This window comes from Aythya ferina, assembly GCF_964211825.1.
Source record: "Aythya ferina genome assembly, chromosome: 5".
NCBI lineage: Eukaryota > Metazoa > Chordata > Aves > Anseriformes > Anatidae > Aythya > Aythya ferina.
The window spans coordinates 29,347,370-29,371,589 of NC_140301.1; the positions used below are offsets into that span (position 1 = coordinate 29,347,370).

Sequence of the window (24,220 nt, forward strand, 5' to 3'; positions counted from 1 at the left end):
CTTCATGGGACAGGGTCTGGCAGCCCATCAGGCCACTCCAAATGCAATTAGCCAAAAGTGCCTGTTTTACTCAACCATGCTAACTTTCACTTCAATGTCAGATAATGACAGAGAAACACAATACTGCAGTAAGCAGTTCGCTGCTTACAAACCAAATCCACAGGATCAGTCTCCAGTTGCGAAAGGTAATAGCTGGCAAGTCTCAAGGAAAAGTTCCCAGAGAGTGGTCACTGGCATCTCCATGAACCACCCTACTGACAGAAGCGAACAAAGCCTGGGGAACCACAGGGTTTCAACAGGAGAGCAACCAAGTGCTGAGATGCCTGCAGCTTCAATAAAGCCGGAGAGCTCCATGTAGCACTGAGATGAGGGGTCGTACAAGGTAGGACTTGGGGACCTCACTTCAGACTTAGACATTTTAGAAGAACAGGCTGGAGAATAGACATCTGAGGAGCAGTCGCATTACAGAAAGAAGAAAAAGACAAGGCATCTGCTCTGCAAAGGATCTTTTCCTCTCCAGCTAGTTAAATACACTCCTTAGCTGTCTCCTCAGGAGGAATTTCTTTGGAAGCTGCAGTGTTTTTTCAGACGTTATTATATACTTCTGAATTGCCTGACGCATGAGCCAACGCTAAAATCTTAGCAATCATGAAACAAAGAGCTTATTTCTGTGCCTTCTAAACACCGCATGTGGATTAAAAACTACTGCTGCTGCTGAGGGAGAGTTGGAAATCTACTTATGCTTCAGTGTTGTGATGTAATGTCATTTTACTGGAAGAACAGCAGGCCAGCAGAACAACATTAATCACGCTGCAGAAAGGAAGCAGTATGCATTCCAGCAGTTACCTTTGGGCTGGGCTCTGACTATTTGACTTCTTAAATTATGAAGAAAAGATTTAGCTGTGAGAATGGGATACCTTCAGTGCTGCCATTTACCACCTCCTCCTACCAAAGGGCAGGCATAGCCCCGGCTCAACGTGACACCACTTGAAGTCTCTTAAAACCATCTACTTTCTCCGCCACCATTCTGCTTGCTACCTTTCTGCACTGATGGCAGGCGTTATCCTGCAGCCATGCCAGGAAGGAAGCTGAGCCCTGCCTATCTTTTGCCTGAAACAATGCACACCTGTAACCTGTTATTAGAAGGTAGACTATATTTAGTGCAGAATATGCATCTCCTGCTGAGGAGCGTAAACGTTCACCCAACCGGTGTTTCAGAGCTTGAGTGAGGACCTGCTTTATTAGTGGAGAGAGGGCGACTAGCTGCCTGGATTAAGCAACTATTTTCTGTTCCTGCAGAATGAACATCCCCGTATCTTCCGTTTGCAGGTTCACAAAGAAGCCGTCAGAAGTTAATCCACCAGCCCAAGGGTCTGTCAGTTGTGACACTAATGGCCCGGCTCAGGCATCTGTGTACACAACGTGGTATTTGTAGTAGATCATTTGTGCCACATGAGAAGCAACATGCCATTTTCCTAACCTCCACCTGCTTCCCTTCACCTCAGCTCCGACTGTGCCTGAAGGAGAGGAAGGGGTGGGACTGGGGGCATCCAATGAAGCCACTAAAAGGGGACATTGCTGGAGATGGGAACGGCATGTGCCAGTGCTAAGAGCCTGACCCAGACAGTGGTCTCATAAAAAGCCTTGCAGAAGGACAGTCTGTCCTATTGCACACCATTTCACATGCTGTATCTCCTTAGTTTTGACAATTTCTGTGTACAATCATAATCTCAAGTATATGGAGACAGAAAAAAAAGGCCTCCATTTGCAGGATTATGTTGAAGCGTTTCAACTCCCAGGCTAGCCTTAACATTTTTTTCCAATATGTCATTGAGTGTTAGTAAGGTTTTTTTATCCTGCTTCAAGTGATACAATCTGCATGGCTGGGACTAGGTCTGCTTTCCTGATAAAGCTACTATGCACAGTAATCCTGCTTTTGGGATGCATCTCATTTGCTCTGTGTGCAAACCTCAAGTACAGCTCAAAGGGAACTGAACTCTCCTGCAAAACACCAGACACGCTGTATACAAGCTGTACACAGGACTTGTTCAGTAGAATTGTCCTTGAGTTGCAGGACTGAATTAGTTACTGCATGATTCACACAGATAATTAATCATTATTTTCCACTTGGACAAAGGAGAGTGAGGCTACAAGGAGCAATAAGGGTAGGAAACACAGCTGGGAAACTTCGGTGTGTTAGGGAAGTGCCAATACCTTTGCCTTAGATGCATTCACAACAACAAAATGAGAGGTATTCAAAAAGAACGGCAGCTAAATGATCACGGAAATGGTGAGACTGAGTTACAAGAGAATTAATTCAGAAGAGCTTAGCGAAGCAATGACTTCAGATGACAAATTTGCAAACATTTGAAGGGCTGATGAATTATGGGAGAAGACTTCTGAAAAATGGTACAAAAGGATTCAAGTAGGAGTAGCAGTTTGAAAAGAAGAGAGACTTAGGCTAAGCATTTAGAAGATCTTTGGCAGTGAGAAAGCACAAGGAAACATTGATATGACTGAAAGCTACATCAGGAAAGCTTTAGCATGCCTGTGCATGACAGTATTGAACAGCCTGATGTGTTTTCCACTGCTAACATCTAGGAGGCTGTTAACAGTCTCAGCTGAGCACATTTTAACCCTGCACACCTATGTGCATTGTAAGCCCTCGTCTCAAGTCTTTGGAGCATGTCAGGAAGCAGGTTTCCTACCAAAGGACATGCGAGTGACTTGTGCACCCCTTGTGAACCACTGGGAGGTAAATACCCTACAGTCCAGTTTACGAGGAGACATCTGAAGCACAGTGCAGACACCTGGACTCCGGAACTGCCAGGCAAGCAAGGGCCAAGCAACATGGTCTCAATATGGTCTGTGCTTCACCTTGCCACCCAACATCTTTCCTCAAGGCTGGATGCATCCTCAAAGACTGCCCAGTTCTGTGGTTCTCTCTCCAAAGAAGAGGCTAGCCCTGTCCTGACAGCCAGCAGTACAAAGGGGAAAGTGACATTTTGTGCATCCTTTGAAAACGTGCACTTCAGTCTACGTACTAAGCTTGCCTAGACCAAAATACCTGCCCTTGTTCAGGGAATCGGGCTGTAGGAGACACGTTCCCCAAGCCCTCCACAGAATAGCTAATTGCCTGACAGCTGTAGCTTGGCCCCGAAGTGCTGAAAAGCACAGCTCATCTCTCTCCTCTGGCAGATTTGTAGCAGGAATTTAAACTTCAGCCTGTCACATCCAAGATGAACACCCTAATCACTAACTATAGCTTCTCCATCAAAGTGATGCATGTGCAAGTAAACAGCTCCAGCAGGAGAGATTGAGAGGGATCCATGCCACCACATAAACAGGCAGTTAAGACTCTGACCAGAGGCTCCTGCCCTGCTCAGGTAGCTGAAACTCTCCCTGATAGTAGCAAAGCCTTAATACAACACTGATTTTTCTTCTCTGGCTTGTTCTCTCTCAGGGTGCACCTACCAGGCAGAAACACAAATATTTACCTTTTTTTTTTTTTTGCTAGCTCAGGCACACCAACAGCCCACATCCAACCACGGCAGATTTTTAGGGATCTCAAGTTTCTAATGAGAGCATCAAAAACACTAATGTCTTTCAAACTACAAAGTACTGCTGATCCTCCACTACACTCTCTCCATTCATAACTAGTTCAGGAATAAAGTATTGTTCAGTAGGATCCAATTCAGCCAAAGTCTTCGGGAGAGAAAGTTAATACCTATGAAGAAAAGTCTGCTCATCTCACTAACATGGGGGAGGGATCCATTTCTGGGGGAAATGGAGAGTCTGCCCTTCTTCCCGAATGGTGTTTCTTCCAGTTATCCTCTGACAAGTTACTTAAGACTTCTCCAGTGATCCAGACCAACAAACTCATCTTCATTTCACATCAGCCTTGCTCACCTGCCAAGATCAGTCCGCCTTCTCTCCAGACCATACCTAGTTAGTCAGATGTCATAGAGAATGGAGAAGCATCACCCAAATGCCAAGCTGCAACCATTCTGTAGAGATGGGATGCAACAGACTAATAGTAAAGCCCCTGTTGTCGAAGATATGACCATGACAATTTAAATCATCTGCATACAGGTCACTTTCAACTTCATTTTGGCAGGAACATTCCCTTAAGTACTGCCCTCTGAAGGCACACTGCACTGAGGTATAACAGTGGTGGGGTGAAAAACTACCTAGTAGAAGGCATTAGGTAGTAAGCTTAATTCAGATTTAGAAATATTTGTAGACATGAAAGGATTAAAAAAGAAGGGAGGTGGGAGGAACAGGAATATGGATGTGTGGAGCACAAGAGAGAAAGAAAAAGCAGCCCAGGAATCAAAGAAGCAACCTGCCAGTTTATCATCATCTGGATGTTTGCCTACCCCCTCAGAGAAGAAAGAGCCTCTCTGACTTAACCCTAGAGGGGAAGAACACCCAGGAACTGCTGCTCTGGAAACCAAAGGCCAAAGATTGTTCACAGGCATGGTGGAGAAAGCAACTATTGAGTTATACACTTCCTATAAATTTAAAGATTTACTCAAAGGTGGGCTTCTTTGTTACCATTATGCTCACTCTTAGGACAGGTGACTCAACAACACTCTACGTCTCTATTTTGCAGTTCTTCCTCGGATTTCAAAATACTTTAAAAACATTGAATTTTTAAGCCTCACAGCGTTTGTGACGAACATGAAAGCATTCTTCATTTTAGAGGTAGGGGGAAAAAATACCAGAATACAGCTTGTGCTTTGACTATGCAGTGAATCAGGAGCAGAGATGAGTTCAAGACAGCTCAAACAATCCAACAATGCTTCTATATTGCCCACCAAAAAAAAATAAATAAAATAAAATAGGGATCTACATGATTATCACAGGGTTTGTTAAAGTTGAAAGGAGTGAGGCTGATCTACAGCATCTCCTCTTCTGAAAAGGGATATTGTAGTGGCTTCGTTTGCCAAAGGCACTATAGCCTATTGAAGAGCTTGCACTTCATCTGACAAACTGAATGAAAGAACTTGGAAGAAGCTCTTTAAAAGTTTCAGCTGTATTTTTTTTTCCAGCTTTAGCCATCTCTGAAGGAGTTCCAGCCTTAGCAGTCAAATCTCTTAATGACAACACTCTTTTCTGCATTACAACTCAATTTATTAATATTTTCACCAAGGACAACAGTCTCCTAGCCATACAAGGTGGGGACAACATCTACTCTCTCCACACCAAGAAAGAATAAGGAACTAGGTAAAACTACTTTGACTTCTGCCAAGTTCCTGCATGGATAACTACTTGGGAAGACTGAGGTAATAACGAAGTCCTAGTAGGTACAGCCATCACAAAGGGACACGAAGTCTCTTTTGATGTCATCAAAGAGCCAAGAACATCACAGGCAGGGGAATAAGCAGCCCTTCTGCACCATCCCATTAGTACAGACCACAACAGCATACTGCTTTCAACCCGTTGTGCGGAGAGAGACCCAAGGGAGACAGAAGACAACTTCAAATGAATCTGCAGGCTTAGCAGACAAATTCATTAAACAAATACTGATGTCTTCAGCAGAAAAAAAAAAAAAGTGCAACTTTAACAGAAATAAAAATAAAAGAAAACATGAAAAATATTTTGGCTTCAAATAAGAGAGGGAAGTGCATTCAAACACCTATAGACTAACCAGTGATGGACTGCAGGGACAGTCCCTGAGGTAGATGGGAAACAAGGACACACGAGGTTCACTTTCCCTGCTTTGCTATGGGCATACAACAGACTTTCTTTGGACCAGGTCAAAACTAGAATTTCATCAGGAAGGTACCACGTTCAAATTCAAAATTGACCCTTCAAATTCTTCAGATTCCTATTTACCCTGAAGTGGCTAACGCCAACAGCAACAGCAACCTGAACGGACTCTCCTGTTTCAGCTGCAGTGGAGCAGATGGGCTCTATTCTCAGACAATTCCCACAGAGATAAGGATCCCCTCTCCTTCCCAGCACTGATCGTTTGCTGCTGGAAGTCCACAGATGCAGACCTCACCCTGGAGTTCACAACGGCAGCAGTAGCACCTCACAACCAGGAGCTGAGCCTACCCACCAGCAAATCTGGATTTCCACAGGCAATACTGTAACTATATGAAAAACACCTCTCCAGATCTCCTCTCTGTGCAAGTCCCATGTAAGGCCAAAAATCAAGTCCAGTGCTTACACATCACACAGACCTGTAAATCCTCACTCCCTGTCTCCTTCTCGCTTGCCAAGAACATTTGTACCTGTCCTGGGAGCCAACAGCAGCAGCATCAGGAAAAATAAGTGGGGTGGGGGCTGTTTGCACCTAAGGAAGCTATATTCATGCTGGCTTCAGTGGCACGTGCTCAAAATACCTTGCTGTGCCCGCGACAGAAATTGGCTGGGTGCCATTGACATTAGTTTGCTATTGCAAAAATCAATATTTATCTTGGAGCTTCTGAGAAGGGAATCTGTTCTCCAGCATGGACGGGGAAAACCCTTTTTCCATGTGAGCTGAGATTTTTCCTGGAGAGGTTCCAGGGGCCATGCCTAGCTGGCAGTGTTTCTAACCAGCTTAGCTTAGGAAAATGCTGGGAAACACAGATTCCCTCAGCTTGTGCCTTCTCCTTTTTTCCTACAGCGCTTTGTCCTGTCCTGGAAAACTCTTCAAAAACAGTGCCAGTTTCACACTGCGCCTCGTCTCTCTGCATTATATTTTCCTACAAGAAAAAGGGATATTGGTGCATTTTTGCCAGTCATACACACACACACTCTGCTGTTCCAGCACAATTACTGATATTACATCGTTGCAGTGATGTTTCCATATTACAATTTAAGGGATAAAGCAGAAGCCAAGGAACTTAACTATAGCAATGATGAAATGCTGCTGCACCATGGGGATTCAAATACACCTTCCCTCAAAAGGCCAGTTTTTGCGGGTCTGAAGACAATAAAGGAGTAGAGCAAGGAACAGTCCCTCAAGAAGCAAACTGTCTAAAAAAAGCGGGTTGCCCTGGAACCTAACCCAATGCCAAACTGTTTTTTGGAAGAATTATCTTCTTCAAAGCACAGAACTGATAGAAAAACTGTGATCAGGAAAGTTCAGATAAAGTCCTTTATAACCCATGATCAAAGGGCTTCCACACTGGCTGATTTTATCACTGTTTAAAATGACTGAGAACAGTACTAACCACAAATAGTGCTGGAAATCTGAGTGATCATTTCTAGTGGGTGACATTCAGCTATTGGATGCTGACAAACAGCTCTGAGGATACTTTATCCCCCATATGAGGATGCAACAGAATGATTAACATAGGATGGCTGGGAAAGATTTGGAAAGCTGTGGGAGTACCTTAATGACTCCAGTGCAACATGCTGTACTCCTGTTTGTTTGGAGGCTATGAGGGATTTATTTTTCTTTCCAGGATTCCCACTTTAACAAGCAGCACTGGACATGCAGATCTGGCATCATTTAGTGGCCATCCATTACTGAAAGACTGAGATTACGGTTAGCAGCAGAGCCTGGCAGCAAGTCATCAGCATTCAGCAATATGGAGACACTGTTTTGGGTGAAAATAATTTCAGATTACAGGGTGGCTATTTGTGTAGCCCTTCAATGGGATAACCTCTGCTTGCTTCTCATGAGAGTCATGCACCCCCATGCACAGGGACAGGCACAACCGTGCCACATGTGCAGCTCCGTTGGGAAAACATTAAACCTACCCTACCCTCCACCTCAAAACCAACACAGCATGCATGAGACCAGCGTTGGGACCAGTTCAGGCTGCCCTAAGTAACTCCCATCTGCTGGGCACAGTAATCATAGTAGACTTGTGCCAAAACACAATTTCTGTGCTAGTCCCCTGTGCATTGCATGTGCCTAAAACCAGACCTGAAACAACCTCAGGGATTCAGCAAGCTGGTTTCTTCATGGACGTGCACCTTATTGAGTCTCCATGTCTGCCACGTACCCAGGAGATCAGGGACTGAAGGGGAAGGGTGCAATAAGGAAATACTTCAGAAAGATCAAGGAAAAGAATTTGCTATATATAATAGGTTTCACCAAAAAATCCTCTACCCCCAACTTTTTTTGTCTCTATAAAAGTCCATTAGGTACTGCAACTGCATCTCAGCTCCTATTTATTTTAGTTAAAAGGGAAATGGTTATGTATCTGTACCACAGCATGCAAATGGTACCATCTGCCAGCTCCCTGAGAGGCCTGCCAAAAAATTCTCCTGCATGCAGGGTAGACAGCTAGTCTGAACTGTGGCCAGGCTACCATAGGAGAAAGAGGTAAACACTATAAATGCCTCATCTAGCACACAACATCCTCTAGCATCAAAGACATCTGCTCTCAGATTAAATTATCCCTCTAGTTTAGTCCTTTCAAGAACCTTCTAGATGCCTAGAGAAGTGTTGCAGGAAAAAAAAAAAAAAAAAAAAAAAAGACATGCACACTTAGTCCTAGCTGACAACAGGCCACCACTTTTCTCAAAAGCAAGGTAACTCATTTCTAGCAGCAAGGAAGAACACTCCAAGCACACTCCCATTTCAATTAGTGCCTAAAATAAGAGCCCATGCTCTTAATAGTAGGACACTAAACCCATAAGTCAAGTTCCGTGCTCACCCAAAAATGCTGCCCAGAGAGACAGAGACCTGAAAAAAATACTGCACTCTTTCTAAAGTGGTCCACTGGCTCTGTGCAATGCTCAGACAGTAAGGCAGGAGAACAAGAGCAGAACTCCATACAGCTGGACCTCACCTAGGTGCAGACATGGCTCCCACAAGAGATGAAGGGGTTTGCATGACAGATGTGGGTCTCATTTCTTCCACTTTGCTTTTCTTTAAGTTCACTCATGCAAGCTGGGGACTGCCAGTGGCCATAAATCTATAAGTTAAGCTAATTATCCTGCAGACCAAGAGAAAAGAAAGATATTTATTCTATATTGCAGGGAAGTATCTGGACACTCCAGGAATGAGAGTCATGAAAGTGATGAATGGATAGATCTGAGACCATTCAGTTCCCACTCCATATATCTGCCTTCTCCTGAGTTAGATGGATGCATGCAAGAGGTAAACAGATTCATCAAACAAATAAGATCAGCAGCCCAGCTGCTGTATTTCATCTTATGGTAAACTTTCATTTGCTCTAAGAAGTGTAAGTTTGGTATCATTTATACAATTCCTTCTACCGTGCTTCCCTTCAACACCTCAAAATACTGCTCAGTCTCTCTTCCAGTGAAAGAGACCAAAAATATCAGTACAAAACACCACAGTGGGAATAAAGTTTTATCTGACCAGACACTATGACCACAGAAACGTTTGCATCTGAGACTTCTCTTCTTGCTAGCAGTTAGGGTAGCCAGATGGGGTTACAAAACCAGTCCCTGTTTGCATGCATGCAGCCAGATGTAGCTGCCAAGCAGCTTGCAATCTCTTTGGAGCCAGAACTCTCTTGTTCCGATTTCTACAGTGGCTTCATGAAATACACTGGAATTCCAGTTCATGGCCGGGCCTCAGTCACTATCACAAGTAGTTCCTTCACAGCAGAAGGCAGGTACCAGAATGCTGTAAGCAGGAGAGTGTTAACTCATTCCACATTAGAATATAGATTAAACTTGCACAAGAAACAGTACATATTCACTCATGCACCACACGTGCAAACATACATACAGTCTGCACCTATACAGCGAAGAATTAGAGGACAGCAACATTTTAAGTCTGGTTTTTATGAGGGGCTCCACTGCTGTGAAGAAGACATGCCTAAGAGCATGTTCAAAGCCAGCCATGGCTAGACTCACAATCAACCTCTTTTCACATACATTTTAATAATAAAACCCAGAATCAGACCCAGTATTGCACCAAAGGAGCAGCACTATGTACTTGTCCTTGAGAAATCTCCTTAGGGGAACAATTTTCTCCTAACCTTCTCCACAACATGGCCACTTGCACAGGAGTGCTGTGAATCCCTGGAAATGCTTGTGCTGTGTCAATACTTAGCCTGCAAAAAGGTCAGCCTCCGTCAGCAAGGAAACTACAAAAGCAGCGGTTTTCTTAACTCTCTCCCAGCTTACTTCATCCTCAAAGATGTATTGGTGTGTTTGTACACTGTGAGCCACAAGAAAAAGTACACAGCTTGGTTTTCTACCCTCCAGCAGCAGCAGCTTCTCGGTAACCAAGCATGAAAACAGTGCTGGATATACATATATATATATACACACCAGCCATCAATGCATCACCTTCCCCTCTTTGGGAAGAAAAAAAAGTGACATCAGCTGCATTTCTATTTTGGGCAGCCTTACAGCCATGATTATTACCTCACTCCAACACCAGTGGGGTTTGGGCAGTTGTGTTTGCAAGCATCTTCTTTGCTTTCCCTTCCATCTCAGTCGTAGCAAGGTACGGGCTCTTCATCATGTCTGATCAGGCAGCAACAGACAAAGGATGCACGTGAGACCAGCCCAGGGCTGAATCACTGCATTGGTGCCAGCTCTGAAGAAAAACACCCTCCAAGAGAAAGAATACCAACTGTGTTCAGAGAGATCGGATGGAGAATACCACATTCATACCACAAGTGAGCCTTTGGAAGATGGCTGAAGCAAGCAGGGGTCAGCAGTGAGCTTGGAAGTCCCAATACCACCCAAGCTTTTGGGAGCATCCAAATGCATTCTGTGGAACGTGGAATCATTTGCCATTGTAGCACTCAGGTTTTTGATCAAGTGCAATCACGTAAAAGATTTAGACAACACAAATCCACGAAATAGGGGTGAGAAAACATCAAAATATCCAACAGAGCTCTCTTAAGGATCGCTCCTCATCCAAATCATCTCTGAGCGTGGGTTTCCAACAGCAGATAAAGACATTGTCACTTTAGACTTCTAGACAGACCTGAAAAGGGTAAGAATAGCCCCTCCAGTGACATCTAGCTATTCCATCAATCCTTCCTTCAACACGTCAGAAAAGGAAAATCTGTAGGGCCAAGTGATAGCAACGCTGTAAAAGGAGAACTCAGACCTGACATGTTTATTGCAGAGAAACTAAATAAAATCTTTGCAGCAGAGCCTTCTTGTTTCCACCAAAGGAAAACTGTTGAGTGTCCCATGCCTGAACCTCCCACTTTTATTTTTGTAGAAGGAGTAGGAAGAGTGAGGAAATCATAAGAGGCTCTGTTTCAAGTTGACGTGGATGAGTTTATGACAGAACAGGAGGAATCAGCCATGAAGAATCCCAGGGCCAGAACAACACACATGCAACAGAGGAAGCACAAGAACAGAATAGCTGTGCTAGTAATTCCTTTGGGCAACCTCTCGTGGAAAACGTCTTTTGGACCCAAACACCCAGAGGTAGCAACTGTACTGCCAATCTTTAAAAACAAGGTCCACATGAGAAACATGGAATTACAAGTCTGCAAGCTGGACATCTGGACTGAATTAACCAACAGAAGCTATAATAAAGAACAACATTAATTAATAGTTCAATAAACATGATCTTTTGGATAAGGGTCAACATGACTTCTGTGGGGGTAGGTCCTATGATATCCACCTCCTGGTATTCTTTGGAAAAAAAAATCAGTGAATGTGGAGAAAGCAGTGATCTTACTGCCATAGCTAACTTTAATTTGTAAAATGTTTTTGATTACATTCTTCAGAAAAAGCCTTTAATGATGTAACTGATCACGAGACAGAGGGATATGCTTTAGTTCTGCAGGTGGCACAAAAAATGTAGGTAGGAAGTAATTATTCACTGTCAGATACAAGACTCATCAAAGAAAGCCAGCAAAAGTCATTTCAGGGCAGGGGATAGCGAAGACTTTTCACCAATAAGTAGCAGTGGCCACAGGCAGACGCTGAGGGAAGAACAATCATATTGGACTAGAGGGACCCTTGGCCTGAGCCAGTTTGGCCGTTCTTACATTCATGTGCTCTCTTCTGTGTGAAAACATTAAAAGGAAGCAAGCCTCCCGAAAACTAGTTCTCCCATCATAACACTGATTTTAAAAAGGAGCAGAGTTTTATTTCCCAAGAGAAAGAGGAAGAGGAGACCTATTTCAAATTCCTATGTGGAAGACTCTGGGCAAGCCTTATGAGCCACTGGAAGAGAATCCGTCTCACTCTTTGATAGCCAGGATACAGTTTAAGCAAAGGTTTTGAGATTACACGGTAATTGCCCAATTAGCTCTTGCGTGCAAAAGGGATTCTCTTGTGTTTATCCATATCCAGCAGGGCAGAAATCCAAAGCTTTCTGCCCACTGTGGATTTGCTTTTCCAATTCATTAGGATTAATTTCTCCACCACCCACACAGTTCCCTCAATCTCTTCCTCCCCTCCCTGCCCCATTGCCACCTGTCAGAGTTATAACGATGATTGGTGCCTCTTAAGAGCAGCACAGAGCATCTTTATCCATCTACTTACTGACAGATGCTTTCTCCCCTCCTTTGCTGAACGAGTCCTTTCCAAAAGCCTGCCGCCTGTCAAGCTGTCCCCAGAGCAGGTACGTGCACACAGTGTCTACCCACACCCCCTCTGGTAACCCCGGTGTGTAACATAACCCCGTTCCAATCCCCCAAGCGCCAGGCAGCATTCTGTTTTGACAAGTCTCAGAGAAAACATAAGACAAATTTCAAACCCAGTAGCCATCAAGCTAAGCGATAATCCGTATAAACTGGCCAGCACCATGCCTTCAGGCTGGCCCAAATTATTTTTTAGCACTTCTAAAGCAGAGGATAAATTTGGGTAGATGGACATACAAGCAAATCCTGTTGCCTAGCCTTGGGGCAAAACCAGGACTGACTGTTTCTCCCCATCTCTGCAGTCCAAGGCTTGTACAGAGGCACAGGAAACAAGCAGGGCATTAATTCTTCTAGCTCCGGCTCATCTACCCCTGCTTATTAAGTAACATCTTTCTCAGAAAGCCTCTTGAATTATATTACCAGAGCTGTTCTGGAAGATAATTGGTTTGGGAAGAGCCATCTCTGATCCTGTTGGTGTCACGGTATGACACGAAATCCTAGGAGTTCTCTTTCAAATTGGAAATCATAATAGCAACAGAGAGCTTTCATTTCAAGAAGAATGAACACGGGAAGAGTGCTTCTGACCCACAGTCCCTCCACTGCTGGAAATTATTTGAACTCCATCAAAGGAGAGCACAGGTAAACTGGAAAGCCTCAATAAAATGCTTTGCTTAGAGACATCCGTCACAGTCCTTAAAAAAAATAAAAAAATAGGAGTACTTTCAGCAGCCACAGCTGGGCAAGAGGAAGAACAGTTTCACAAACGTAACTCTGAATGAAAACCCAAGAGACGGCACAGCGACAAGACACCTAAGGATGAGCCGAGCCGGTCTCGCTGCATGCCAGCTCCTCGGCGGCAGGATGAGAACAACAGCTTTCTCCTTCTCCGGGGAAGTGCTGGGACGTACACAAGAGAAGGCTGAGCAAGGATCACGTGCTGGGGTTGAAAAGGCTAAGCAGATCTCTCGAGTACCCTTCTGTTAGTGCCTGCCACGGCAGCACAACACAGAGGGATTCAAATTCGCTTTAAGCTGGCAAGTATCTGCAGCAGCCCCCGGAGCAGAGCGCTGCTCTCTGGGAGCTAATGCATCTTGGCAAGATGCAGGGCACACGGCCCCCTCGCACGGCATTATTTTCTTACACACTGCTTCTGCACCCTCAGTCCCTCAAGCAGCATCCACCTCTGTGATTCGCACACCGTCATCTTGGGTTGCTGGGGCTTTCCTTTCAGAATTAAACGAATAGCAAACTCTGCGCTGCCTTTCCCTCCCCCTTACCTCACTCTCCCTTTGCTTCTGTACATGCTGAAGTGAAATGCTCCCTCTGAATCAGATTTCAGCTGTCACAAAGCCAGCAGTTTTCTCTGAGGAAGTCAGGGTGCTAATGACAGAATTAGCAGCTGCCTCTAAATAGTTCATCTGCCACATGCGGTCAAAGGCCAGTAAAAGCAAGGCCAGGAGCAGGTGCACGGGCTGACTGCTCAAAGAACCTCCCCAGGCAGGGGGAAAGGAGCGAGGAGACCTCCCCACCCGCACAGAGCCCAGGGACAGCAGCAGCAGGGCTGCAACAGGGAGCGTGCCCACCTAGACACAGCGAGGCTACAGGACACAGGGCTGCTCCCCCAGGCACCCTGCTGCTCTCTGCCCTTCCTTCAGCCCACCCCAAGCAGTTACACCTCAGACACCAAGCAGTGCTTAGGGCTGTAACCCCTCCAGCACCCCACAAGCCTCTCCACCCACCCCAATGAGAGCACTTTGTACAGGTGAGACAACAGAAGACAGAAATATTTAAGTGCCTTGCTAGAAGTACGACTGAGGGGGGGACTAGGACTATGGTTTCGGTGTTTCTCTTTCTCAAAATCCAGTGCTTTACTCAAAATGAAGGTTTGGTTGTTCTCGGCGAGGGTCCAAGGACATGCTTCATTGGCAGCATTACACAGTCTATTTAGAGCTTTTGATTCCCACATGTTCAAAGCACTTGTACTTTTCACAAAAACATTGTGGTGTCATTGAACATGATGTTATGTTTGAACTGAAAGGAGGAAAAAACATCTCTCCCCATCTATTATTACACATAAATACGAGTTGGTCTCCTACTATCACGCTATCTTAGGAGAGAATGAAAGATGAGTGAACTCAACCCTATCTATGCTAATTAGTGACCATCCATCATCAATTTACTGAGAGGAAAAAAAAGCTTCCTGCGAGGCCCACCGTTATTTCTTCCATTCTGCTTGAAGGCATCCTGGGCTAGAAGGAAGGATGGGAGAACCTGGAGGACCAGAGCACCTGAGCCCCACTCCCATCCCAGGGGCAGTAAAGAGCAGAGGTTAGGTCACACGTTTTAAGAGGTCTGCTCAGTTGCATCACCCAAGAATTCATACAGTAGGATTTCAAATGGTGGCAAAAAGTATAACATTGCCTTCACTTGTCAGCTTAAGGAACTTGTTAGATACATGCTCTTACCAGAGGGAAATCTCAGAGTGCTCCAAAACACTTTTGCAGAGAGCTCAGATGCTGGCAGTGTTTAGGTAGAGCTGTCACTAAGACTAGCACCAGCTGAAGGCTTCAGGAGAGTTTAGGAAAGGTGCTTTGTGCCACGCTGCTCAGGACCAGATAACAGGACCTTTGTTTTATTTGGGTGATCCTGGAGCTATGACATCATTTAAAATGCTTCTTCTGCAGACAGGCAGAAAGAAACAAGTTTGCAAAAACTGCCCTATGAATGAATGGAAAGAAGTCAGGATGTGGGCTTGTTTTCAGATCTGCTTCAATGTGTCATCAAAATTAAAACAGAAATAAACTACTGGTGTCACTCCCTATCCAATATTTCCAGCTAGAAGGAGCTGGGGGTCAGATTTTCACACCTGAATACTCCCAACACTGAGAAATGCCTTACATCTTGATGCAAGCCAAGCAATAATCCTCCTCCTCTCATGTGTGCTCTCCAGTCTGTCTCTGTTCAGCCCCTCTCTTTTGGGCTAGCCAACTGCCTGCACACAGACAGCAGGCAAGTCCCAGAGCCCCACGTGTGCTCACACACCCCGCTGTTTCTAGAGCAGTGGTAAGCAGCAGCACATCTCAGAGACAGGCGATCAGTTGTGCCCCCCAGGGATTTAAGAGACATTCAGGTGCCTTTCAAGGGAGATAAACATTTAAGTGCTTGTCCTACTAGGGGACCATAAAAGACAAAATACCTATGCTGCAGGAGCATTACACTTCCAAACACACCCAGTGGAACAGCACCAGGACTGCTGCAGGATCCAGGACACAAGCGTAACTCTTCTGGTCTCCCTGCTCCTACCTGCATTGCCCCTGCTCGCACGTTTCTGGTAGCACCAGGGCATCTGGTGTGGGGCTCAGCTGAGATGGTCACCACTTCTGGGTGGCTTTGTCCATTCCTGAGTGCTTACAGTCCCTAAGAAAACAACTTCACAAATAATGAGTGGCAGGGCACCAAAACCTTTCTGACTCGACTGATAAAACAGTTCTCCATGCTTCACGGGCAGTTCAGAAGCTCGACACAAGGGATATTGTGATGATTAATAATTAACTGGCTGGAGACACAGAGCTCAAGGACAGATGCCTCCCATCTGCAGGCTCCGTGAGCTGAGGCTGCACTTTGCAGGAGGAGGGAGGGGAGCCAGCAAGGCGAGGTGACAAGGTTGGTGTGCCCCTAGGACGCCAGCAGCCTTATCCAGATGCTTTTCCTTTTGTCTCCCAACACATAAGAAGGTATTATCCCGTGCTTCTCGAGGTAGCTTTTGCTACCCCAGTCACTGGGGGATCAGAGCAGCAAGGATCCCTGCCAATTCCTGGTGACAACTCACCTAAATGAGATGCATCCTCAGAAGCTGCATTCGTGTATTTAATAGGCTTTAACATCAGCTTTAATGAGACACCTCTGAGACCTCAGGAGAGGTAACAGACAGCTGGAAATGTGCTTCAAAGTCCTGTGGGTGTGAGAAGCAGAATTCAAGTTCAGTTCAGATGCACCAAGTACAGGATTTTTAAGCACCTGATGTGTTAGAGACTATTAAATTGTTCTTTACAACAACTTTAAAATTTTCTATCTGCATAAACGTGTTTGATCCAGCAACAGCTTTAACTGTATCGAGATTATCCAAAACAACAGCTGCAATAGGAACTGAGCTGCATATCTCACAGTAATTACACATTACAAAGGGAATCCTTGGAGCATTTCAATAACATGCCATGTAACAAACAGCACTTAAAAAGACACAGATAGACATGCTAGCCTCCTAGCGTAACTTCACTGCAGGGAAGGGTTTGGAAGAGGCCAGTTTTATTCCAGCCTGCTTCCTGCCTCTCAGAAATAGGGGGAGTCGTAAAGGATGCTGAAAAAGTTCGAGTGTTGTTTGGATACAGGGTGTTGAAGAAGAAATGCTGTGAGAGAAAGAAGCATAAGGAGCATCTTCCTCTCCACCCCCTTTTCTCTTGCCTCCTGATTCAATTCCCTTAAGTGCTCTCTTCCATGAGCTCTGCCTGAATACAAGGGACAGAAGGGGACACCCAGCAGTGCTGCAAGGCCAGAGGGACGTGTCCCCAGTGCACTTAACGAGGTGCTGGGACAGATGCCCTTCTGTCCTCCCTCCCCCCCAGGAGTGTCCTGCCTGCTTGGCCAGGCTTTGCCGTGCCTCTGGTTACCACGATGCGGTGTCTCCTGCCAGCAGCACTCTGCCCAAGGGAAGAGTCAGGATTTGGCCCAGACAGTAAAAACAAGCAGAATTTGCATGGATCCACGTGGTCTGCATTTGTTTATCTTCACAGAGCCTTTTGCTCTCGACAAGCCACAGCTCTCATGCTCATGAGACCTATACAAAAATGGTAAGTTTCACAGTGCTTCCCTTCTGGCCCCATGAAGACCCGAGCTTGAAGCGGACCCATTCATTTTGCCTCTCTCTGTTCTGTTTCTGCTTGGCTTACGCTGGAATTACTCTGTTCTGGTGTGGTTCAGTAAAACCCATTCGTCAAAGCATTTGTCCCCAATATCCTCACAGCAGCAAGCACAAAAGGCACAGCGCTCCAGCAGCAGAATAGGTCGGTTCCACGTTCCAGAGATCTGCCAAGGAGAAGATAGCCAGCTGCCTTGGATAATGAGCAGCCATAAAAATTAGAGTGAACAAGGGCATAGCAAATGACACTGCAATCAAGAACAGCGATGTTAGAACTGGAGACAGACCAGCCAAAGCCAGTGGGTGGATTTCAGCTTGGGATACGTACTTCCAGCTCTGGTCTCTGCAGGTTTGGAAACATCCAGTATTGCCTGACATCTGTCTAAAAATGCCCTGAATGGAAGCAGAGCAATAGGAGGAGAGAAGAGCAAGGTAGACTTCTCTTTACCAGGAAGAAGTGCTTTCTTGTACCTGACAATGAGGAGTCCAGACACTTGTCCGGGAGAGGGCAGACCAACTTTCTAGCCTCCTCAGTCTGTGCGAGGGGAAGTTGGACACCCTCCTGGAACAGCCAGGACCCACTCTTAGTAGGCAAGTGGATGTTTCCAATCAAAAATTAAGTGCTTTGACATAAAAGACCCAGAACAACCAGACCCAGAGCATCCTGCTGTCAGTCTCTACGGCAGACTTGCATGAAGGGGCAGTTGTTTGAGTCCCTCAGGGATTTTATCCAGGTCTCTGTCACTCTCAATGAATCAGCACTCTAGGTGGTAGAAGTCAAGTGCAGAAATACCGCTGATCCTCCCCCTGCACATGCACAGTGCTTGTGTCAGAACCTCTGGGCACATCATTGCCATCTGCAAAACCACAGGATACTCCAGCCATCTCCACAAGTTGATAGCTATGAAACAGGATCTATGAGGAAGGAGATCTGGACCTTTATGGAGAGGAAGCCAGACATCAGATGGGCACCCTAAAATGGCCCCGATGTCTGTGCATCAATATCCACTACAAATCACTAGAAGATACTGAAGAGATCACCAAAGGGGCTGTAGTTCCTTGCTGATTTAAGTAAGACTATAGGTAAAGCAGAGTAACAGATCCAGGGCTGAAGGTTCAGCAAAGCATGTTATCAACAGAGCTTTCACTGTGCCAGGTCCTCCATCTCCCGGAGATGTGCATCCATCAGCAGTCACACAGCCGCTGACCTGTGTGCTGACCCACATGATGAAGGCACTTACTAAACAGGCTGAAATGCTGGAAGCATTTCTAGCACCTGGCACTTGTTTATGTGGATAAGCATCCCTGTCTATCAAAGATCAATTGTAAACCACGGCATTTCTCTTACCCTTATCATTGCTTTTCCAGACACCTTAATGTTCAAAGCTGAAAAACTAACTTACCAATTAAGACAATTTTCCACTCTTAGAACATGGCCTCATGTTTTGCTCTGGGATGAGAAATCTCACTGATTCATGTACTTGTTAGATAAAGCTCTGAAGTAACAGAAATGTTTTCACTCCTCTAGACCTCTCATACAAGAACATTCAGTGTTTACCTAGAACAGCATCAAAATTTTTTTTTACCCCAAAGGAATTTGAGTCAGTTTGCAAGAGAAAGATTCACCAGCGTTGTGAATTTTGCTTCTCTTCTTCCCCAGCAGAAACATAGATTTAGCACATTGATCGATCTCTGCCTCCCTCCCCAGCTTCAGCTACGTCATCTTGGCACGATGACAGGAACAACAGAGGCTGAAACACGGAATAAGGGCAACCCAGGCCACCAAAGCAGCCTGCAGTCCTAGGACGCCCATTTAAATTCAGTCCATCTCACCAATGCACAAGCATATACCTGCCTACCACCACGCTCAGAAATGGATCTGACAGCTCTTCCAATTTGGTGGCTTTGTTTCTATCACTGGTGCTCAGCTCTCCACAGAAGCCCCCTTGCATGTAGAAGTGGTCCCCGTGGGCTGCCTCGCTAGGAGGCTTGATGGCCAGCTGAGCCATGGCACCAGAGTGCATCAAACCTACAAACCACAGACAAAACGCAGAAGGGTCTGCTTTACTACAGCCAGCGTGGATCTTTTTGGTTAAGAGTGACAGTCTTTGGTACTGTCAACCCATCAACTTTTATCAGTACTAAGATCGATTTGAAAAAATAATAATAATCTAAGTGACTTTAGGAACCTTGACAGCCTACTGAGCCATAGGCTAAATCTTGCTGCCAGAAGTGTCACATTCTACAAGGAGCCTGCCTCGGTGTTGGGGGGAGCTCCAAAAACACCAGAGAAATTCACTGGAAGCCAGCTTCCACATGGCTTCAAGAGTAAACCACCATTTCTCTCAGAGCCACGCTCAGAGACAGGTCAGCAGGTTATGACTTTGCCTGTAGATGAGGTTAAAGAATAAGTCTCAGGAGCAACATAAATTTTCTGTGAAGTTAGAACTGACCTTGCCTTGAGAACCTGGATGTATACCTGCAATCCTGCCCATAAACAAGCCAACTCCTGCCTCTCCAGGAATTCAGGCTGCCTTGCGTTGAGCCCTTTAGAGGCACTAGGTCAGGTTAACACCTGAAGGAGCCAACTCGAGCACTGCTGGGTTAACAAGGGACCTGTGAGGCTCTTCTCCAGAAGCAGAGCTCATGCATTTATTGCACCGTGTTAGCCTTTCCTTAGTTCTCCTCACTCTAAGGTTTCGTGTATTTACTGATGCTGATGTGAAGGAGAGCACACTGTGGAGCAGCTTTCCTAGCACACGTGGCACTCACAGAAGTGTGAATTCCCACGGTGCTCCAGTTGAACCAGTTCAAGTTGTCCCACGGGGCAGCAGAGCACCGGTTCAACAAGCTGCTGACGGGGTGAACGCTGTAGCTGGTAAGAGCAATGCTCTGTGTACAGTCAAGAGGCACAGTCAGGAGATGGAGATCATCAAACATCTCATGCCCAAGCTTAGAGTAGTCAGATAGAGAAGTGCTAGAGAAGATGAGCAGCAACGCGGACAGGTAGCCGGCTTGTCACCCTGACAACATCAACCCAGACTGTTCCTGACGGATAAATGCATCTCCAGGCTGTTGCTAAGACAACAAAAAACCATTTATTATGCATAAATGGGCACATTTCATCGCTGGGCTTATTAACCCAGGCCATGCCACTTACTCTGTAGCTTCTTAATTGGGTTAGATCAGATGCCATATCCCGATTGCTGCTTCTTGAACTAATGGACTCAGCTGCAGCTCAGTGTATTAGCTGCTTTATCTCTTCTTCCTCCAATTGATTTCCTCTCTCCAAAGATGCAAGAAAGAAGGGACGTCTAGTTTCATTTCATCATTTTCCCACGGGCTTGACTCAGGCGCTGACTACACCACAGGGCTCTGCATCACTGACCTGCTTTCCTCTTCCCTTCGCTCCTGCGCTCAGGCAGCAACCCCGCTCTGACTGGTCTGCCTGCGGCCAGCCTGATGTCACTACAATTGAATTGATGCAGACTCGGAGAAAAGCAGCAGAAACAAAGCCTAGCTTTGATTTATTTGAAAATTTGGATGTTCTGCTTGTAGATTTGCCATAACATCCTATTTATTTATTTTTAAAGCCAGAAACGCTTGCACTGGGAGATGTTGCATCCCAGAGAAGTGAAGCCACGGATAGCCCTCTCATACCTTGGGCTAAGGACTCTGCTGATATCCCGGTAGAGCAACTTGCTCTACTATCCTACTTCCCCTCATTTGCAGGAGTGGACTACCCAGTCTCTCTGGCTTCTAACCAAGCGTTTTCCTCAGAGATTTCTCTGGATCCATAACCACATGTAATAACACATAACATATAACAACAGTGTATTACCATCACAGATCTTGCAGTGGGACCTTTTTTTTCACTTGACTTACTGTGACTCCAAGACCTAGGCAGCATGAGCATAGTTTAACAATCTCACCAAGAAGCCAACAGGCGGCCAATTAAAAGCTCCAGGAAGACAAAGAAAACAAGCATTTGATATCTACCAGCCCTCCCTTCCCACTGCCGCCTGTGACTAGCAGCAAGTTCAGTTGCTCAAAGAAAGAGAAGCAGTTCAGCACTTATGTAGGACATGTTACAACACCGTGGGGAAACCCACTACGAGACACCAGGCAACTGCTATCTCACCAGTCTGTTTTGTTACACAGCATGCTGTATGGGATACGGTCTGAAGGCAGCAGAGTGAGGTTCTGTGTAAATTAAGAGTCAGTGACAAAGTAAAATCCCAAGACCATAATCTTCCCCTTGTCACTCAGCAATTTAAGGATCTACCTTTAATCTAATCCTGTAAGAAGCCTGTGAAGAAGATAAGATACCAGAGATCTTCCTCAGCCAGAGCTTATTCATGAGATTCTTACAAGCTTTGCAAGTGGTCACAGAACAAATAAGGATATCATACACCTACCAAGCTTTTCCAAGAATACGGAAAACTTCAGTGAACAGTGTATTTTTGAGAAATGAAGTGATTCAGATTTGGCAAATAGTTTTGGCGAGAGATGATTGGCAAACATTTTTAGGAAGAGTCAAAACATTTCATTTAATGTGTTTTAAGAAGTGGGGATTGCGTTTCAGAACAACTATTTTTTAAAATATATTAGGAGATGCCAGAATTTAATTAAAAACTCCCAAAAGCAATTTTGCATTTTGTTTTCCATTTGTTAAATATATTGTTTGGCCAACATATGAAAGAGAAAAGAAAAAGAAGAGATCCCACTGACTCTCTATCACTTCATCTTTCAAGACCACAAGTTGCTGTACCAACGTAAAGCATCACTTCAGCTCATCCCAGCAGGAAACTCCGCAGCTATTGAGCTAGTTGATGAAAGAGTCCTTTTGCTTTCCATTTGGCTTCCTGGAATACCAAAGGCAGTCAGGTGATGCAGTATTTCTCTATACATAGCAGCTCACAAACAACTCCTGAGTAGTGCAGAAGGGGGACCACCACCTGCAATAGGATTTCTCGCCTCTCCCTTCTGACTAAGTGAGCTGAGAGCATCCGAGACCTCTACTTGCAGTAATCACAAACATGTTGACATTTTTCTGAGTAACTAGACTCACTCTTCCCTCCAAATAGAGAGATAATAAAATGTTCCACAAGCTAGTCAGTGCTTAAAACATTTGCTCCAGAGAATCAAGAGTTCTGCTTGCAATCCTTGCTGCAGCTTCTAAAGCAGATTCAAAGACTCCTTATGTACTGAAGCTGGAGGAACAAAGAACCTCTAATTCCTTCAGTCTCAAAGCACATAATTACAGTGGTCAGGAGACTCACTCTGCCTGTTCCACCTGCATAGGAAGCCAAAAAGGGATGCTAGAATGGTAAGGTTGCACTGGTTTTCAATCCTGTATACACGTCACCACCTCCAAATCAGATGCAAGCAATGCTTGTTCAAGCAGAAGGCCAAAAATAGCAGGAAGAAAAGAAGCTCTTATCTCCATAATATTATTCTGTGACAGAAAAATTAGCTTAAAGCACTGAAGTATTGTGTGTTTATACTGTGGCCATACAGACCCTCTAGCTTTACATCTTTCCTCACTGATCACTGGCCTCTCCTCTCTACTAAGAGACTCTCTGACAAGCTTCTTCTCAGAGCACATAAAATAAACAACACCCAACCCTCACCCTGTGCCAGGGCCTGCTGCAGAATACCACAAGCAGGTTTCCCCACCACAACGTGCTCACCTGAAAATCCTACCTCTGCTCCGGGACTGAGAATAAAGCCAGACTGCTCCATGCAGCTCCCCCTCCTTGAGGCAACATCCTGCTGCCAGACCTTGATCCCTGAGCCCAGATCCACACCAAAGGCATTTATAAAGTCAGAAACAAGCTCTTTGAAGCTTTTCTCCTCACCTGAGCCACCCCCAGGCTGTAATCAGCTTCTGCTGCCTGGCTATGAGGAGCACAGACCGTGTTTCCTGGTGGCCCAGCTGAAACTACTTCTCCTCTCCCAGGGAGAAGGACGGACTCGTTACAGCACACTGGGCCCTGCTGAGATATTGCGGTGTCACCACCAGAGAGAGGACAGTGGAGGTCAACCACACTGTCACCATCCAGAGCCACAGCTCATTCGACGTTTGCAGAGAATGAGGGGGCTGCTTTGCCACCACCACAGGGTGCCAACCCTGTGGTCACAGTGCACTCAATGTAATTTTCCCCTCCGGGCTCATCAGCTCCTAATGAACTAAGTGACAACTTGCAAAACGCAAGGAGCTTTGGAGCGTACCTTGGTAGTGAAGACAGACACTTGTGATTTCTGTGGCTGATTATTGAAATTTTGGGCCCTTGAACATGAATACACAAATACACAAAAGAGAGAGGAGCTAGAGTAACTTCAGTGCTTGCTGCACTGTGCTTCCTTCTGTCCACTACTCTGGTGACATGTAGAGATTTCTCTTCCAGTGAGTGTATACTAACACCTTCCTCCCTCCCTCCCCAGAAATGCCTCCTTCTGTGCTGACACAGCCTCCCAGGATGCTCAGTTCTACCACACTGATAAAAATCAGTGGTGAGATTCAGGTTTCCAGAGTTTCTGGAAACAACACACACGACCATAGTTTTACAACCGCTGGCCAAAATGCCACCCCTACTTCAGCACAGGCTGCAAGCAGTAATACCACAAACACAAAACAGAGGTCTTTATCACTTCTGTGGGGACAGGAACTGTGCAGTGTTTATTTTTCTGTCAGGGCTACTTGGCTGATCCACTCCGTGGTGTGATGGAGAAATCAAAATGACACTGTCATCCACTAATCAGTGAAGCAAGAGAGACCTCAACCTGTCATCTTCAGGGCCACCCTTTGCTATCA

The 24,220-nt window shown here is 45.5% G+C and overlaps 1 protein-coding gene across 5 annotated transcripts in view; it reads right to left on the reverse strand.

The window, feature by feature from the left end:
* Positions 1-24,220, reverse strand: part of LOC311437080 (deubiquitinase DESI2-like) — a 69,404-nt gene that overhangs the window by 26,308 nt on the left and 18,876 nt on the right. The window contains exon 4 of one of the 5 annotated variants that reach the window (XM_084519915.1): positions 16,318-16,440. The exons of 3 other annotated variants lie outside the window; for them this stretch is intronic. In XM_084519915.1, the coding sequence (XP_084376041.1) occupies positions 16,318-16,372 (55 nt within the window). In that variant the 5' untranslated portion in view covers positions 16,373-16,440. Of the gene's footprint in view, positions 1-16,317; positions 16,441-23,109; positions 23,206-24,220 lie in introns of those variants that run through there. One more of the 5 variants, XM_084519918.1, reaches the window with a different exon arrangement.